The sequence below is a fragment of the Syngnathus acus genome, chromosome 4 (assembly GCF_901709675.1).
Source record: "Syngnathus acus chromosome 4, fSynAcu1.2, whole genome shotgun sequence".
NCBI classification, from domain to species: Eukaryota; Metazoa; Chordata; class Actinopteri; order Syngnathiformes; family Syngnathidae; genus Syngnathus; species Syngnathus acus.
The window spans coordinates 874,264-892,835 of NC_051090.1; the positions used below are offsets into that span (position 1 = coordinate 874,264).

Sequence of the window (18,572 nt, forward strand, 5' to 3'; positions counted from 1 at the left end):
TTTTTAATTAATTTATTTATTTAACTAAGCGGTTGTACGTAAACTGCGTGAATGTAAAAGCAAATCTAAATTTCAGCCAGCATTCCAACTCGAAAGTCAAGGCAGAGTAACTTCAGAGCTTGCCCTTTAAACCGAGGGGGGGGGGGGGGGGGGGGGGGGGGGGGGGGGGGGGGGCGTGGACCTGACCCCGACTGCCCCCGACCGCCCCCCGCTCCGCCAGCCACTGCAGGCGCTCGCCCGCTCGCTTCCATTGCCCTCGATAGAGGATCACACAGGAGCGACCATTGAAAGTCTTCTCCCTCCCAGGTTGCCTTGTCAAAATGGTGAGAGTAACTGTGAAGACCAAGCCCTATACGGACCAGAAACCCGGAACAAGCGGCCTGCGGAAGAGGGTGACTGTGTTCCAGCAGAACCAGCACTATGCGGAGAACTTCATCCAGAGCATTATCTCTGTCATCGAGCCAGCTGAGCGCCAGGCTGCTACTCTGGTGGTGGGGGGCGACGGCAGGTTCTTCATGAAAGATGCCATTCAGCTCATCGTTCAGATCGCAGCCGCAAACGGAGTGAGTCAGTAGGAGAATTAAAAGGACCGACCACGCCCCCCTTTTTGGACCAGCTAGCGTTAGCTAGCAATCTGCAAGCTAACGGTCAAGTTGAATGTCATTTTAATCATATGTTAATATCCGAACTTTTCCCACTCGGCTCACATTTAACCACGCAAGCAATTCACAGCGAATTGCTTGCGTGGTTAAATGATTTCTATCATTCTAATGACAACGGAATGCAACCTGCATGCACGGCTTGTGCAATCACACGCGACACTGAATTGCCTGCGTGGGTAAATTATTGCTATAATTACAATTATAATGACAGTGGAATGCAACCTGCATGGCTTGTGCAATCACACGGGAGGGACAGTAAGTAAGGTAGGTAGGTGCATGCTTCTTGGCCACAATGCAAATGCTCGTACACTTGTTAGTCAGTAGGGGGCGTGGCAGGGGAGACGTGCCGCTTGACACGTTTCTCCGTCTCCAGGCCCGAAGTCAAATAAGACCTCAATTTATTGCAGCAAAATAAATGTGAATACACCGTTTGTCAGAATTTGTTAGCTAAGGCTTTTTTCCCCCCACAATGAGATAAGCCCATCTTTTACATTTGCTAAAACAGAATTGTCCAACTTATAGTCAGGTTATTATTTTCCATTGCAGAGCAAGCTGTAAAAGGAAATGAATGCATCAATAGTAAAGTGAAGTCATCTGTGATTACAAATGGCCAAAGTTGCATGAAGATGATGGCACTCAACTCCTGTGTGACAATTGTGGCTTGTTAAGAAATGACAGTTGGAAAATTGCATCACTCAAATAGAGATTCCGTAGTCCTGTAATAACACATTTTTATAATTGTACACTATTACAACAATATTTACATTGGTAAATGAATATTTCAGATAGTTCACATAATATCTGAGCAACTTTGGAAAAAGTAATCATTTTGAATGAAAACATTATCATTATTTGATAACATATTGGATTTGTAAAAAATGTTCAAAAAAGAAGCCAAATATAACCATTTAGTAGATGAAACAAACCCCCAGTTTTGAAGAATAATCCAATCTTTATTTTTGTATTTGTGCCTGTTGCAGATTGGACACCTGGTGATTGGTCAGGATGGCATCATGTCCACCCCAGCCGTGTCCTGTGTGATCCGCAAGCTGAAGGCAGTGGGCGGGATCATCCTCACAGCCAGCCATAACCCGGGGGGCCCCAATGGAGACTTTGGTATCAAGTACAACATCTCCAGTGGAGGTGAATGAAGAACTTGCATAACTGTGGCCTCTGTACACGTCACGCACCCAGCCTCTCCTGAAAATGTGCTATTGTTGTTTGCAATGATGGTGCTCCAGAGTTGGTCGTGCCAACGCTTAGCCAATTCTTTCTTTCTTTCTTTCTTTCTTTCTTTTCCACTGTCTGCAGGTCCTGCTCCAGAGGGCATTACAAACCAAATCTTTGAGATCAGCAAAAGCCTACAGGAGTATCATATCTGCCCTGATCTCAAAGTGGATCTGTCAAAGATTGGCAAGCAGACCTTTGATGTAGCGACTTCCAAGCCTTTCACAGGTACTTTTCCCCCCTTACGTATTCTTTCTACTTGACAACATTTGCATGAATCCCATCCACCTTTGTGCCAGTGGAGATGGTGGACTCTGTTGAGGCCTACGCAGATATGCTGAGGGGTATTTTTGACTTTGCTGCACTGAAGGAGCTTCTCTCCGGAGCCAATCGCATTAATGTCCGCCTGGACGCAATGCACGGAGGTACAACGACGACTCTTTTATCGGGCGGAGCTCATCCATTTTTCATCTCGTGGTCTTGTTTAGATTGAAGTTGCAGACGTCAACATTTTAATTGTGCCTTTTTTCAGTGGTTGGTCCTTATGTGAAGAAGATCGTGTGTGAGGAGCTGGGTTCTCCAGCCAACTCTGCAGTCAACTGTGTGCCCAAGGAGGACTTTGGCGGCCATCACCCTGACCCAAACTTGACGTACGCCGCAGACCTGGTGAACGCCATGAAAGGAGGAGAGTATGACTTTGGAGCCGCCTTCGATGGTGACGGTGTAAGGAAACGTCATTTCTCACTGACTTTATAGCTGAAGCAAAGAGCCTCGAGCACAGCACCGGACTGGACCACAATGATGCAATTAAGATGTTCAACTGGACACGGAGCTATGATGTCAGCTTTAAACCTAATTTCCTCGAAACCTTGTTTTCTTGTTAGTCAGTAACTAAAATACATGGGGGATTTTCCTCCATGCTAAAAACAAAACAAAACTGGCTTTGACATTTGGATTGGACTCTATAGTCTAAGTGACACACATTGATTGATTGATTCTTTGATTGATTGATTGATTGATTGATATCTTCGAACATCCAAAACAAAACACATCAACTGACCTTTGCGTTCCTTCTCAGGACCGTAACATGGTGCTCGGCAAGCATGGATTTTTCGTGAACCCGTCAGACTCGGTGGCTGTTATTGCCGCCAACATTAACAGCATTCCGTACTTCCAAAAGACTGGCGTGAAGGGACTGGCTCGCAGTATGCCCACAAGTGGAGCCCTCGACAAGTACAAATGATAAAACTCTTAAAACAACTTATGAGCTGCCGTCAATAACATATGTTTTTGTGTGTCACATCGATTCTAGCGTGGCTAAAGCACTGAAAATGCAACTCTATGAGACTCCAACGGGCTGGAAGTTCTTTGGGAACTTGATGGATGCTGGGAAACTGTCACTGTGTGGAGAGGAGAGTTTTGGCACCGGTAAGTAAAAGCCAGGACACTTGAAAGGAGCCCGAAAATGAAAGCCCCGACCGACAGCGCATAGTGAAAACGGCTAGTAAGACTATTGGTGCTTCTCTCCCCTCCTTGAAGGACATTTACACCTCCCATCTCACCCGCAAGGCGACCAAGATTGTGAGTGATGTGAGTCACCCCGCTCACCCTTTGTTTGAACTTCTGCCCTCTGGGAGGCGGTACAGGAGCCTGCGCTCCCGCACCACCAGACTTTCCAACAGCTTCGTACTCCAGGCTGTTAGGATCCTGAACTCGCTCCCCCTTTCAGCGTGGCGTCCTGTTCTTGCTGTATGCTCACTGGCTCGGTTTTGCCCCTCATATTCAATGGGTTATTGGTCTGCTTTTATTCATCGCTCATTTTATTTTATTTATTATTTATGGTTTGTGCCTTCTTGTTTTTGTTTTGTGTCGCCTACTTGTATGTCTCGTCACCGTGGGATGGAGGAAACGGAATTTCGGTTTCTTTGTGTGTCTTGACGTATGAAGGGATTGACAATAAAGCTGACTTTGACTTTGACTTTGACTTTCACTGTGACCAATCAGGCTCCGATCATATTCGGGAGAAGGACGGCTTGTGGGCAGTACTCGCGTGGTTGTCCATCTTAGCCAGTCGCAAACAGAGCGTGGAAGACATCATGAAGGACCATTGGCAAAAGTTTGGCAGAAACTTCTTCACCAGGTAAAAAGAAAATAACCATGCAAGTTGCTTGTTTGTTTCAATTCCCTAATAAAAAAAAATTGATATAGCTTTTAATTATGATCATTGATATTGAAGTGATCCTTCTCGTCTCGTACTGCGATGACCAATATTTCCAGTTTGAAATCGAACTACGGATTCACTTCCAGACGCGCTCTTTTTTTCAGGTATGACTACGAGGAGGTGGACTCGGACGCTGCCAACAAAATGATCAAGGAACTGGAAACAGCCATGTTCAATCCTTCCTTTGTGGGGAAGAATTTCTCATCGGGGGATAAAACATACCAGGTGGCAATCGCAGACAACTTTGCCTACACGGATCCTGTGGATGGAAGTGTTTCCAAAAACCAGGTCAGCAATCTGAAAAGAACATCATCAATGGTTGTTGTCAAATGTTTCTCTTGTCACCCAAAGATGACAGACAGTAAATACATTTCCATTGCTACTATGACTTATCATTTGTTCATTTTGCTGTTCCCTCAGGGCTTGAGGATTATCTTTGCCGACGGTTCTCGTATTATTTTCCGTCTCAGCGGCACTGGCAGTGCGGGGGCAACCGTCCGGCTTTACATTGATAGCTATGAGAAGGACCCTCAGAAGATTTACCAGGACCCTCAGGTCAGAACTTTGAACAAGACAAAAGTGTTATCCACCCAAAGTGTTCTTTGTCCAGACTGATAGCAAAAATCATGTGGTTGACTCGGTCATGTGCAGTTTGCTCTTTTCTTGTAAGCTAAAAGAAAGGTCACATATTCACCATGTGTGTGTGTGTGCGTGGTGTGGCTGTGTGTGTGTAGGTGATGTTGGCGCCCTTGGTAGACATCGCCTTGAAGCTTTCACAGCTTCATGAGAAGACTGGACGCACTGGCCCCACTGTGATCACATGATTCCTCTGCCATGCTGCTTCTCACCCTCTGCAATGATAAACGTTTAGTCTTCAGGATCTTATGTCGTCGTTGGCCACATTTCAATAGTGAAAAGTGTCGTGCCCGTAAGAAAATTAACGTCTAATACACGATCGACTGTTTGGTCCAGTTTTTGTGTCAAACAACAAAGCAGAAAGTTCTTTCATTCGTCCTTGTCTCTCATCTGGTGCCTTCCTGTCTTCTTCCAGACCAGTCAGAATAACAAACCCCCAAAGAAACCATGCACTAAAAATCTATTGAAAATAAAGTAACATTTATGGTCATTCATAATCGTGCTCCTGTTCTGAATGCATTCGATTTGGAGTTGCAAATGATTTTCCATCTTGTTCGAGACACCTGCACAAAGCTCCAAGGTACTGAGAGAAAACAAAAGTTTGGAGTAAGTCTGTCGCGACTTTCTTTTGGACGAGAAAGAAGGGAAAAATCCAATCCAAACGTTTTTTCCACAGTATAAGCCCGATAAACGTTTCCAGTGGCAAAAGACGGAGCAGCGTTTGTGACCCAAATTGGTGTCAACTGGCACAACTGCCATATCTGCAAGAAAATTGCCTGCAATTTAGTTAATAGGAGTGCGGCGGGTTAAAACTCAGGTGCAGCAGGAAAGCTCTCTGAACATGACAGGCAAAATTGGCCTTAATCACAAACGCTATACTTTGCAACAATTTATGTCATCCATGTCAATGCGGCGTGCCCGCGACCATCCGTTCACTAATCCCCCACCAAAGCGTGTCGCGTTCAATTTTCTTGAGCAGGGATTAGTCAATCAGGGTGTCTTGTTTGATGTGGAACTGCAATATGTAGGAAGCATTTCCTGGGATTTGTAAAAAGCGTCTTTGGACATTGATGTCCTCGTCACTAGCAGGGAGGGCACGGAGACTGCCTGGACGTGTACGTAATAGTAAATGTGTTTCTCCTGTGCTAATGCTGCTAATGGCCCACAGCCTGTATTTCAATTGGCTGTCATTACATCATGCAATCACAGAAAGGATTACATTAAGACGCTCTGGTCTGGTGCTATTAAAGGACCAAATGGCCTTCTGGAGAACTGGCATGGTGCCATGTTTACAGAAGGACCCATTCAGTCCACCAGAAAAATGAGGCGAGACAAAGACGTCATTCTCGGAACTTTGAAATTAGATTCCAGAATACGAAAAGTGTCAAGTTTCCCGCTTCGTATATTGTGGCCCTTTATTTGGATGGTACATGACAGCGATGGTGCCCAATCTTTTTATGCGTGGTACCGGACCGGTTACCAGGAGGAAGTGTGTTGTAAATTATAGTTAGAAATGGTGTGGGAAAGATTCTCAATGCTGACTTATTACAATGGAAAAAGAAATGAAACTTTGATTTGAATTTAGGCACACCCTGCACTATCTCAAATCAGCAGGAAGCTTGGGCTGAATCATCTCCACACTCTGGTTAACAACATCTCCCCAGGGATGATTCTGAAACTTGATGGATGGATGGATGGAAGGAAGGAAGGAAGGAAGGAAGGAAGGAAGTGAAGTTCGATTTTAATTAGATACACTAAGTAGACTGCTCTAGGCCTCCTCTTGGACTTGACAAGGACCAGCAACAGTTTCGGCTCATAGCCTCGGCCAGGCCAACAAAAATGTAGAGGGCTCCCCTTAAAATTCATGCATTCATTCATTCATTCACTCACATTTGAGACGCACTGTATTCTTTGCAATGCAAAGTGATCTGTGACGCTTCCATTGACGGGCACTAGGTGGCAGCACGTGTCTTGGACGCAACCACAGCGTCTGCAGCCTTGTGCGCAATGAGCGTGAGGTTAGTGGGCAGGATCGCGATCAATTGGGCAGACTGCAAAGGGGACAAAGTGAGCAGAGCAGAGCAGAGCAGAGCAGAGCTTCGCCAGGAGACAGCAAGACCGACCGCTGAGGCGCAACTCTGTCGCAGACGCTCACCCAGTCAGTCACTTGGAGGTTGCACGCTGAGGAAGTTAACTTGAACATTTCTGCTCTTCTCGATCTCCAACTTGTGACTGGTGGATGTTTGCAGCTGGCCAAGGTGCAAAGGCAGAGTCGAAGGAATGTACCCAAGTCGGAGCGCGGCGAGCGGCGGCGGCGGCGGCTGTCATCCAGGCTGGATGGTCGTGCTGCTCCTTGGCTTCCTGGACCTCGGCGCGTCCGGTGAGTCTCCAAACTTTTTCAACCACTTTGCCCTCTACATATGCTCTGGATTTCTCAACGCGTGGGTTCGCACATCTGTCAAAAATCAAAGCGTCACTTCAGATTTTTTTTACTGTGATGCGGAGAGTTTCTTGCAGAAGTTGAGAAGGTCATTTCGATGCCAACATTCAGTCTTCCACTCTGCATGTCTTTGTTTGCCTCCTCTATTGGTTTTCCCTGGCCGTGATAATCCCATACGTGTAATTGAAACAGTTGGCCGCTGCAAACAAAGCGGGCTCTCCTCTCATGTAAATGATCTTTGCTACTTAGTTGATGGGGCCCATTGTCAGTGAGCAGCATCCACACGGGGAAGGACTTGACTCCTCATGACCACAATGGGAGCCTTTTAACCGGTCAGCTGGAGGGCTATTGTGCCATTCCTCAGTCATTTCAAGATAAGCCTCGAGCCAGATAGAGTGGATAAAGTCAAATGAAGATTTGGGGAAACACAACAGTACATGACTCAAAATGGGAATGTGGCACATTTTCATTGAGTGAAAAATGGTCCAGTCCATTTGATGGGGGGGGGGAGGGGAGGGTCATCACCTTATCTGGAATCTTATTGTTGCAGCTTGGAAGAGGAGATTTTGAAAAAGGTGCACAAATATTGTCTAGAAATGTGTCTTTCCCTCTCCTTCCATCAATCAAGATGTGCCCTTAAGCTGCAAAGTAACAATCTGCGACAAGCCTATAAAAATAAATTGACGACAATGTTTTACCACTACATAAATTGTGTATGTGTTCCTGATGTGGGGCAGGTAAAAGGCCCCCATGTGAAATGTGTTTACAATTGCATTTAGCTATTTCATAACAGTCAGGAAGCCTATAGATCATGTTGGGCCCAGCTGTCACGCTACAGTCTGCAACCGAGCGCAATGTTGACACTAAATGCACTTCACATCTGGGGGGGGGGGGGGGGGGGGGGGGGGTCACTAATGTATCGGGGCTTGTCCTGCTCTGCGTCGTCTGACGTTTTGGCTCATTACATGATTTGAATGAAACCTGTTGTGCTTGTCGATAGTGACGGCTAAATCTCAAATGTGACTTTGCAGCGACTTTTATTTCAAAGGGGCGTGCCCACTTTCCTTTGAAGCCTCATATCATAAGAATTATTGGGTCCGTCTTTACTAAAGAGCTATTGTGAGAAAGGGAATGCAAGAAGAAATCCAAATCTGTAGATCAGTGCATATTTGAGTAACTTTACATTTTGACCTCAAAGTTGACCTTGCGGATCGATCACAACAAAAACAACCCAATTCTTCGTGACTTAACATTCTCTAATACGTGTAAAGGTTTCAGCCATGTAAATGTTTTTGCTTTGCAGCAAAAGTGTACAGACTATATCTCTTGTCGCTCGCTAAATGTCAATGTGGCTACGGTGAACTTTTTGGAGGATATTGAAAGCTAATGTTTGCTTTGACTCTCTTAAAAAGTATGCAGAACATTTCTTTCCGAATGTATCACATAGCCTGTGTTTAATGTTTCTGTCTCCCTTGTGTGATGTGGAATTCACTTATTATGGACTTTTCTTATGATGTGTGATGATAGTTAAGGTTACATGTCTTTTCCACTAAATGATTGGCTGGAATGTCCTGACAATATGCCTGGTTGCCGGAAGAATCTTGCAGGGGGCACATTTGGGGTTTTCTTCTTCTTCTTCTTACGCTATGCCAAGCCTGAGCTTTATGTGAATACTAAGACTTGACTTTGGGTAATACTGTATAAGCAGAAAATTGCTCCGACTCCCTTAAATTGGATTGTGTGGAGCAAGTTTATTTTTGAGTGGTCACTGTGTTTTGGCAAAGCAGACCTTCTATCATGGGATAAACACACTTGCCTCTGATCTTTACTAGAGACGTTTGATAAAGTTTTTCTACCGCTATAAACTGTAGCCAAGCGTGTGAACCTTTTCCTGCAATTTACTCTCGACTTAGGAGGTCAGTCTGTTAGAAGAGGAGGGAAAAAAAGCTTCAAGGCTCAGGCCAAAGCTTTAAGTTTACTGTTTGACCTTTATATAACATCTTGAAAATCTTGTGAATAGTTTATCATCGCTATGGCAACCACTGTATCCTTAATTACAAGTAGCACACGAAGCACTCCCGTTTTGCCATCCCATCATTGCTTTTTGTGACTTGGTGCAAATGTGCTCTGTCAAAAAAGTAGCGTATTTGATGGCGAGTCCGGCTGGCCGGCTTCTGTGCCTCACCCCTGGTTCGGATTTCAGGCTAATTCCTTCCTTTGCGGGCTTCCTCCGACATTTCAAACACATCCATAGTGGCTTAATTAAAGACTTGAAATTGTCCATCGCTGTGACTATGAGTGTGAATGACTCCTCTTTTGTTTTTGCATGGAAAACACAGATGGCATCCAACTCTTGTTGAGTCCTTACTGTATATAATGGAATGAGCCTTGACTGCAAGCTGTTTGCACAAAGTATCCGAATGACAAAGTGGCACTTTAATGAGTCGAATGGAGTAGACCACACATCCAGGTATGTGCAGCATATCAATTACCAGTGTGCGCTTGGCATGGAGGTCTGCAGGGAATAGTCCTGCCTGCCTTAAAAAGCTCCTTGAGGCCAGGCTTCATTTCACTTTTATCAAATTACACCTTTGTTAGCGTTTGTCATTGCTTCCTGTGTTTCTGCCTTTAATGAGTGTACATCCGGCTAGGGTTTATTTAATAGGGGCTGGGCCAAAACCCAACTTTTTAAATCCCCTCGACTTGTCTTTTCAACATTGTTTGTATTGCATTAAGCAAAGGCCAAGTGCAAACTGGGAGCCTGCGTTCCCTCCACACTCAATTATGCCTTTGAACAACACAGCGCTCCACTTTTAATAGGCATCTTTCACAAAATATTTCTATGAAAATGGCTTGGCAGCTTTCCATGGTAAATATTTGTCTTCTTCTCATTGCTTGGATATGAAGCCCCAAACGGACCCCTTCCCTTGCCTCTTGGTCCTACTTCATATGCGAGATGTAGTCATCTTAGCATGTTTACCTATGAATGTTCACGATATAATCCCGATAGTGCCGGTGTCCGACCTACAGCCTTGGGCTGTTTGCCGTCCCCAGTCAATTTTTAATGGTCTGCAGCATATGCTAAAAGTTTGAAGTGTCATTGTGAAGACACAAGTTCAAGAAAAGAACAGCGTCTTTCTTGTATGGAGAGTCTTTCCAGATTTGAGCACTTGACTTTTGCAATGCAGTAGTGTTTTGTGATGGCAACCGTTGTAACGTTATGGAAGGAAGTGGAAAAGCTCAAAGGACGCCAAAATCTGCGATGCACATTACAATGTCTTGTCCCTTTGGCTTTGTCCAGATCAGTCGCACGTCGAATTTTGTAGTCTACCTGCGGGAGGACTTTTGAAATACTCTGAAGCAGCAAATTCAGCCTATGCAACTTCCTTGCTATTCCTACAAATCCCCCAATGTCACTCCCGGCTTAATTGCTCTCACTTTAAGATGAAAAATGATCTGAAGAGGAGTGTTGAGGGGAAAATTGACTGAAATCACTCGCTGTGTTTTTATATGGAGTAGATCCACTCTGAAGGCTTATTTAACATCCCCGTAGATGTTGATCAAGGCTGACAGTGACTTGGAAGCAACTTAAGTTGACATTTGCTTACTGGTGCGGTTGTGTCCCGCATGCCAACAGGCCTCTTAAGACCTCACTCTTGTTTTCCCGTCGCTCTATATATTTGACTCGGTCCATCTAGAAGAAGAAGAAAAAAAAAAACGTTCTCAAAGGCATTGCTTTCAACAGCTCAGGAAATGAAAATCCTGCAACTCACAGCAGGGGAATGTGATCAGCTGAGGGGAAAAAGGAAGACACATCGAGTAAGATCAATCCATCCGTGGAGTTTTGTAGAAGAGGTGAAATAATTGATGTGAACCAGGACGTCGCGGCTCAGCCAAAAGGTTTTTTTTGACAGCGGTGAACAGTAAGCTTAAATAATCAACTCTGTTGGTGATATCAATCAAAAGCTGAACATCCCTCAAAATTGTAGGAGTAAAAAAAACAAAAACAGTTGACTGTAATTGAGCCATTTTATAGCGACACAATGTTTTCACACGCTTTTGATGTAAAAGAAGCTTTGTGGTGTATTGTAGGTGCATCCATCTTTGAGCACTCTTGACCTTTACACGTTTATTAGAAGTCAATGATCTTCTCCTCAGAGGGGTTTGTGTAAGAGGCTTAGGCCCGCGTGATCCCACAGATTGTTTGCTTAACCTCGGCGTGGTTGCCTTAGTGGTGCTAAGCTTGGCCCACAAGAGCTCATTACTTGCCAGTCAAACGTGGCTTTAGAAAGACTCCAGTACGGAGAAATTCAACAGGCTCAATTTTTTGTATTCCCCTAAAAAATAATCCTTATATTATACGACAGTCTCTGTTTGTACCCAAGACTGCATCCAATTTTATAATCCATCCTCCCTCTTCCTATGATAGTCTTGGGCAGGCATCTACAGTAGGTATCAGGATGACCGTATGGATTCATCGACACGGTGATCGAATTCATCACAAGGCTGAAAAGAATTCGGAAGTTCAGACCCAGACATCAACCCTCACAAGGCTCAATTGTCGTTACGTGCTGGATGCCATTCAGAATGTTTGGCCTCAATCTGGCAGATCGCTGGTATGCGTTGCAAATGCCCAGTCCCGGTGTAGGTGGTCTTGGAAAGCCACCAAGATCACTGGACTGTTCTGTAATGTGAAAGTAATTAGCAGCCGGCACTTTTACAATGACGAGAGGCTATGTAGGTCAGCAGTGAGCTTTAGGTACATGCTGGTGTCATTACTTTGCTGGAGGTAGGTGTCTTGCCATCATGGGTGTTTTAGGAATCAAGCACAAACCAAAGGTATAAGTTACAAATTCTTGCTCAGGGTTCAAGTTGAATGTGAAGTAAAAGCGGGTTTAGATGGAGTTTAAAACCAGATTTATTCCGTTCCCTGCAGGCCGCTTTGATGTCCTTCATCTGACATGGCCCCCTGGATCGAGATCTGCCTGCTGGAATGTAGTCAATTGGTGTCACACGCACACTGTATGAATATTTGCTCACATCAAAGGTGGCTAATCATGAACTGCTTTTACTCCATAACATTAACATAAGTCATGTTATAGAGCAGAATTAATGGAACATACTTGATTAACATTAATGCGCACAAAATGAGTCCTCGCACACCATGCTCAAACACATATAAAGACACTACAAAGAATTGAAAGCAAACAAAGAATAACTACGATGATTTTTTCCCCCTTTGCACAAGGGATCGCTTGCATTAAGAATTCCCATTCAGAAATGGCACAAAAGTGCAAACCAGCATCGGCACCGATATTGTTGGGCAATATTTGAAACGGCATACTCCTTGAAATAGTATATGTTCAGTTAACATGAATGCGCTATTCCAAAATAAATCTGAAGTATTCCCCTCAGTACTTGAGTAGATTTTTCACTCAACACTTGTACTCACGTAATTATTTATAGGACTGTTATTTATCTTAACTGAGGTCTTATTATCTGAGCACGTACTTTTTCTTCATTACAATTCTTGGCTACTCTAGCCACCTCTGGCTCGGATTAGGTTCCTTTGTGTGTGTGTGTGTTTACAATGTGCGAGTAAGGTGCGTGGCCTCTGTCACATCTGGCAGCCTGTGGTTTCTTTCATGACCTGCTAAATGAGGGGAAAAATACTCCCAGCTGTCCACAGGAAAAGTCACCTGGTGCAGGCTTGCTGGAGCTCCTGAGCTCACACTCTCACATTGTTCCGTGCAAATGTCAGTGATGATTAGCCATGCATGTCTTTTGGAATGTGGGAGGAAAGCCACGCAGGCACGGGGAGAACATGCAAACAGGAAGGCCACAGCCAGAATCAAACCCAGAACAAAATGGCGTGTTTGTTCAACCGTTATGATTTTATCAGCAAAGAAAGCAAGCCATTTTTAACATTTAATAATATGACTGACTGCTGACTGACCAATAGTATAGTTTATGAAAGAATCCAAATGTAGCCAATTGTGACCTAGTAGGTTTTGGTCCAACAAAAGCGATTTATGTCCACATACAAAAGAGTCCTGAGTCCGATCTGAAAAGGAAACTCAATTATACCGTGAGTGAAAACAATCAGATACATAAAAAACGGAAGAGTGCAGTTGTTTAAAGGTACCTCGACCGTCCGTCCGTGACGGTCGAGGGGATCCATCCGATCCCAAGAGTTTTTCATTTTTCCTTGAGCACAGCTGTTCATACAGTCCAATGATTTGAGCATCATCTCAGACAGGCAGTGTGTATGAGCAGCATTACATGGTGTATGCAGGAGCCTCTTGGCATGGCAGTCATTTTCACCTTGGCTGCTGTGGGAAGAGCAGATGAGGACCAGCAGCCATCCAGCCAGCCATCCAAGCCATCCAGCCATCCAAGCCATCCAGCCATCCATCCATCCATCCATCCATCCATCCATCCATCCAGCCATCCTCCCTCCCTCCCTCCCTCCCTCCCTCCCTCCCTCCCTCCCTCCCTCCCTCCCTCCCTCCCTCCCTCCCTCCCTCCCCTCGGTGAAAACCCGCAGCCGGCAGGCATATTTCAGTTATCTGAAGTGAGCTGAGCTGGGAGATCTCAACCTTGAGAGCTGAAAAGCAGCTTGTGACTCAAAGGACCTTCTGAGAGCTCGGGCTGCCTTCTCTATCAGGAAATGGTAAACTATGTCGTACAGGCAGATGTGAAGGCCTGTGAAAAGATTGAGAGGTAGGTATGAAAAGAGATGAAAGGCTTTGAATGTAAATGAATGCCACTAGAAGATACCTTCAAATCCTTGGAATTCATCAGTCAGGTGGTGTGACCTCCAAAGCAGGACGATAGACAGGAAGCCAAGAAATGACCGAATAAATGGCTTGAAACATTGCTTGGCAGTTTGTTGCCATTCCACCCACCAGGAATCACATATGATACGTTATCTTCCTTTGTGTCCACCATAGCTTTTAGTGCTGATATGCTCCATCAGTAACTAACTCCAATGGAGTTCGCCATCGCTATCTTTTTCTCGTCCACTCCTTCTTTCATGTTTGTATTCTCTGACTGTACAAATAGTTACACTAGCCCCTAAACAACTTGCCCTGTAGACTGAGAAATTGTAACATTTCAATGTACGTGTAAAAACAAAACAAATCTTGTAACGTATGTTGTGGTGGTGGAGCAAAACAGGTTTTGGAGCATTGATTGGTCCACATCATTTTTTGTCCCAGTGTAGGCCTTTAATGTATCTCAAAATGACGTTGATTTCATATTTAAGCGACGTGCTATGTGACGTAAGCGTCTCAAAATGTCATCATTATAGCATTTCATGTCAATGCCAATGCACTCAGTGCAGGCTGGGGTGCTGTAATGAATAGGAAAGTCCGTCTAACCACGGGCCCTTTGCCCACATCCTTAAAGTATCTCCAAATAAGATTGAGAACGCCGAGCGGCCCTTGGAGACTTTTTCACGAGCTGCCCCTGCTGGCACTGTCATGTCCCCGAAGAGTAGAGAAATAAAAAAGAATCCGTGCTACGGCGGGGGGGGGGGCGTACACTACTTAAGCAGATGTACGACACGGACAAAATATTTGCATATGAGCAAAATGCATGCTCTTAATATATTTTCCATCCATTTTCTGAAGTGCTTTTCCACACAGTTTGCAGGCGTGCTGGAACCTATCCCAGCTGATTTGCTTTTTGATAATACGTTCTTCAATCATGTATGAAAAAGAAGTCAAAATAACTACATAGGACGTCCTGTCATTTGTTTTTCCAGTGACTTTTCTGCACCAAGGCAACACCAAGGTGTGTGTGATGGACAGATGTGCGTTAAAAGCATTTAAAAGGCACATCATTATTCTTAACTTCACCTTCAATGTAGTCATGTCAAAATAATTGTTAAGATAATATTGTTCTAAATAAAATGATCTATACGATACTATAATCCATTCGGGCAACATTCAATGTTTTGAACTAAATTCATTTATTGCCGTCTCGTATTGGGAAGTGAAACTTGAGCAGTTGGCAAAGGCCTCCATGAGTGAGCCACTAATTGCAGTTGATATATACTAAATGTGTCTAAGTTTAAACCCAGCCATTACCTACCCCAATGTCTCATGTTTGGATAAATGCTGTTGGAATTCAATTTACTAGTTAACTCAGTTTTTCTTAGAATAACAACGTTTTTCAGTTAGGTGAACCGAGGTTATTTAAAGAGTGGCCAGAGTCCAAAGGCCGTGAAAGACACGCAGCTATTGTCATTTGAAAAATAAAGCCAGTCACAAGTATTTCCCGATTAACATCTTGTTATAGAAGTTACATTGCCATGTTGAACTACGTTTCCAGCACAAATGATCTGGCTACACTTCCAGTATATATACAGTATATATATATATATATATATATATGTATTTTTTCTTACTCAAGACTGCTGTTTAAATGGCAAAAAATTCGAAATCAATTCACTGTGCCATGTTGTTGCCTGTGTTTTACTGTGTCCACAAACTTGAGTATCAAAGACGATGAAAGAAGCAACTCGAGCAGAAAGTGAGGGAAAGAGGTTAAGTGAAGGAAGGCAGGTGTTCCATGGCAGACCCTCCACCGCCCCATTGACATTTTTTTTTTCCCCCCAGCAGCACTGGTCCACTGAGAATGAGTTTAGTTAGCGAACAGACCCCGGTGAGACATTCCCCTCTTTCTCTGTTACCGTCTTTTGTTGGGCTTATTCATTGGATCTCATCAAGTCTAGCACATTGCACCATTTCTTTGATGCCGGCCCACTTGGCACATTCAAGACTGAGCACCTTTGTGCTCGACTCCTGTTGCTTTAACCGTGCCATTTGCCAAATTAATTCCGATTAAATTGAAGACAAAACGTGTCCTCTCTTATTTTTCAGTACTTGAGAAATGAGAGTGGGAGTGCCAGTCTGACATTCATTTGATTCCAAGAGAGTGCTCGTTTGATAAAGTCACTTCTCATGAATCCATTGCATTATGTTACTTGTGATTCCTTAATATGGTGCAACAAAACAACTCTTTAAAGTCACATTGCAAATGATACTGGAAAGTTTCTCCGTTTCATTGATTTTCCCTTGGGCTATTAAAAATGGTTACTTAATGAACAAAAATGCCACTGGACCAGTTTTTTCTTAAAGATATTCCAATACCTTGTGATATTCGTGGAAGTATTAGATCACACCAATGCATCAATAAACACTTTGTTTAATACAAGCAATTTGACCAATTTTCTGGTATGAAGTTCTTAACTATTGTATGACAAGCAAGTTGTTTTCAGTGAGCTCTCTCGAATAGCTCCGTACTGATAGAGCCACTCGGATAAGGGGCCGACCCGAGAATAGTAACAAGGCCATTAAATCACTGGCTTGTAACGGAAAGAGAATGCAGTTTCTCTCAACTGGCTCCGACCAACTGCCGTGCAGTGCGTTCATTCTATAGCTAAGACTTGGCACTTGTGTTGTCATTTCCAATCCATGTCTCTCTCAATCAGAGTTTGAATTGGCACACCCCAGAGAGCGATAGATAACAAGGTTGCCGCCACTCCACTCCTGCCCTAAGAGGGATTCTTAACGATAAGCTATCACCCACAGGAACAGAGGCACCGTGCTGGACACCAGTTGTGGATTTTGTTCATGTGTCTTAGGAAATTGCTGCTTTTCATTTCGTGTCCCATGTGCGCCCAGTTGCGAGAGCCAAAACTTTGGATGAGTATACAGTTCCCTATCAAAAGGACTTGGCGGTTCAACAACTTTGAGTTGGACCTAAAACAAATTGCGTCCTGTAGTCACACAAGAATCGAGTACCTGAAGCAAGATGGAATGAGATGAGTCATTGTTGCGAGAGACTAAAGAAGAGGAAATGCAGATGAATCGTTTTGTATGCCCTCCGCCACCTGGTTAAAACGTCCACATGCATTTAAACACGTGATAAGAAAGTGTTATGAAAAATGAGGTGACTCAAGCAGACAAAAAACATGAGCAACGCTGGAGTTAAGTAGCTTTGGGGGTTTTGCCAGGCTGAGCACATCTATCCGCACTGCCGGATTATAGATTGCATACTTGATGTTACTTGAAGCAGGTCAATGTGCAGAGTGAGATAAAAGTTCAGGATGATCAAGTGAGGGAGGCATGAGGACGAAGGGAAGGCCTGCACCTGGACTCGTTGTGATACGCAGTTGTCAGGGGAGGTCATGATTGCTCCACTGGCTTTGACTTTTCCCGGCCATCCCAAATGAGCCTCCTCTGTTTATGCTCGGGCACAAACCCAAAGATTGGGCTGCTTGCTATTCACCTGATTAAAATGACCTCCTTATGTAAACCTCGGTGATGGCTTTCGGGCAGTGGGCAGGACCTTTTCTGACCTGGACGCTGTTTGAACAGTTGCATAATGATGTGCCCTGCCCTCTTGCTGAGTTGAATCAAAGCCAGCATCCTCGCTGATATTGAACCGGGGAAGTGCGTGTATGCTGAAGTGCATTTGTCCAGGCCAGGTGAACAACACATTTAGCAGTGGTAGGTCAACTCCCAAGGCAGAGTACCATCTGGAGATCTTCATCAATCAAAATGTCTCTCATCCTCTCATGTTCCCTTCTGTCTCTCAGGATTGATCTGTTGGCGTCGACATATTTTCAACAAAGCTATAGAAAGATACATGCCATGTAAGTGAAGACTCTAAATTATCTTTAGGGTGAAGAAGAGTCTTACGGCGAGGAATATACGTACTAAAGCGACATACTGAGCAGGCTCTAAATCAAAGTTGCTGCAAAGGAATATTGCATCTTGGTTTCGTTCACGGAGAACAACCCCACTGATAGTACCTTTGTGAATTTGACACCTCCCAGAGAGGAGGACACTGGGAGGAGTGGGAATGTCAAGACAAAGACTACCAGTAGGGAAGGAATGCTGGCATCCTGCTGAGCTAATCCGAGCTGGAAGAAAGGGCCAAACGGCACAAGGAAGACGTGAGGGAGGAGACAAGAAGATTGCAATGGAACAGCCAAGGGCTTGGACAGCAATGGTTGCTTGAGAAAACTTCTCTTTGCATTCATTCAACAAGCTCCATTGCTTTCGGGTGTTCTTTCTTACGCCGGTGGTCCGACTGGTCATGGAGATCTTTGAAGTTAATGAGACAGCTGTACTTTTGCTGAGGTGAAGTCTTGTTCTGCATGCTCCACTGCATACTTTTCTTCTTAGCCCTAAGCCAGTTTTGCCCTCGGGGCTTGCCGTATTTATGGCGACAGGGAATGGTGCGTTCAGATTTTTTTTTCCTGCACAGCACATATGTTACCTCGTATAATTCTTCTTTTGATTTTAATAATAGCTCGAGCATAAAAGCTTTTTGATTTAAAGCAGCTCTCCAAAGGAAACATGTCGATAAA

The 18,572-nt window shown here is 44.2% G+C and overlaps 2 protein-coding genes across 2 annotated transcripts in view; both read left to right on the top strand.

Moving 5' to 3' along the window:
* The first annotated feature begins 214 nt into the window (after positions 1 to 214).
* pgm1 (phosphoglucomutase 1) lies at positions 215 to 5,238 on the top strand. Its single transcript, XM_037249071.1, has 11 exons — positions 215 to 563; positions 1,643 to 1,805; positions 1,974 to 2,117; positions 2,189 to 2,314; positions 2,422 to 2,612; positions 2,968 to 3,122; positions 3,202 to 3,317; positions 3,894 to 4,029; positions 4,215 to 4,398; positions 4,531 to 4,665; positions 4,845 to 5,238. Exons 1-11 carry the CDS (start codon positions 321 to 323, stop codon positions 4,932 to 4,934), a joined length of 1,683 nt encoding a protein of 560 aa, XP_037104966.1. The 5' UTR covers positions 215 to 320; the 3' UTR covers positions 4,935 to 5,238.
* Positions 5,239 to 6,787: 1,549 nt separating this feature from the next.
* Positions 6,788 to 18,572, top strand: part of ror1 (receptor tyrosine kinase-like orphan receptor 1) — a 50,209-nt gene continuing 38,424 nt past the window's right edge. The window contains exon 1 of the mRNA XM_037249070.1: positions 6,788 to 7,126. Within this exon, the coding sequence (XP_037104965.1) occupies positions 7,027 to 7,126 (100 nt within the window). The 5' untranslated portion in view covers positions 6,788 to 7,026. The remainder of the gene's footprint in view (positions 7,127 to 18,572) is intronic.

Excerpts from the sequence above, each read along its gene's own strand:
- pgm1 (XM_037249071.1), top strand. The coding sequence starts at position 321 with ATGGTGAGAGTAACTGTGAAGACCAAGCCCTATACGGACCAGAAACCC. Across the intron at positions 1,806-1,973 it reads GTACAACATCTCCAGTGGAG|GTCCTGCTCCAGAGGGCATT; the intron begins GTGAATGAAGAA and ends CACTGTCTGCAG. Across the intron at positions 4,399-4,530 it reads GAAGTGTTTCCAAAAACCAG|GGCTTGAGGATTATCTTTGC; the intron begins GTCAGCAATCTG and ends CTGTTCCCTCAG.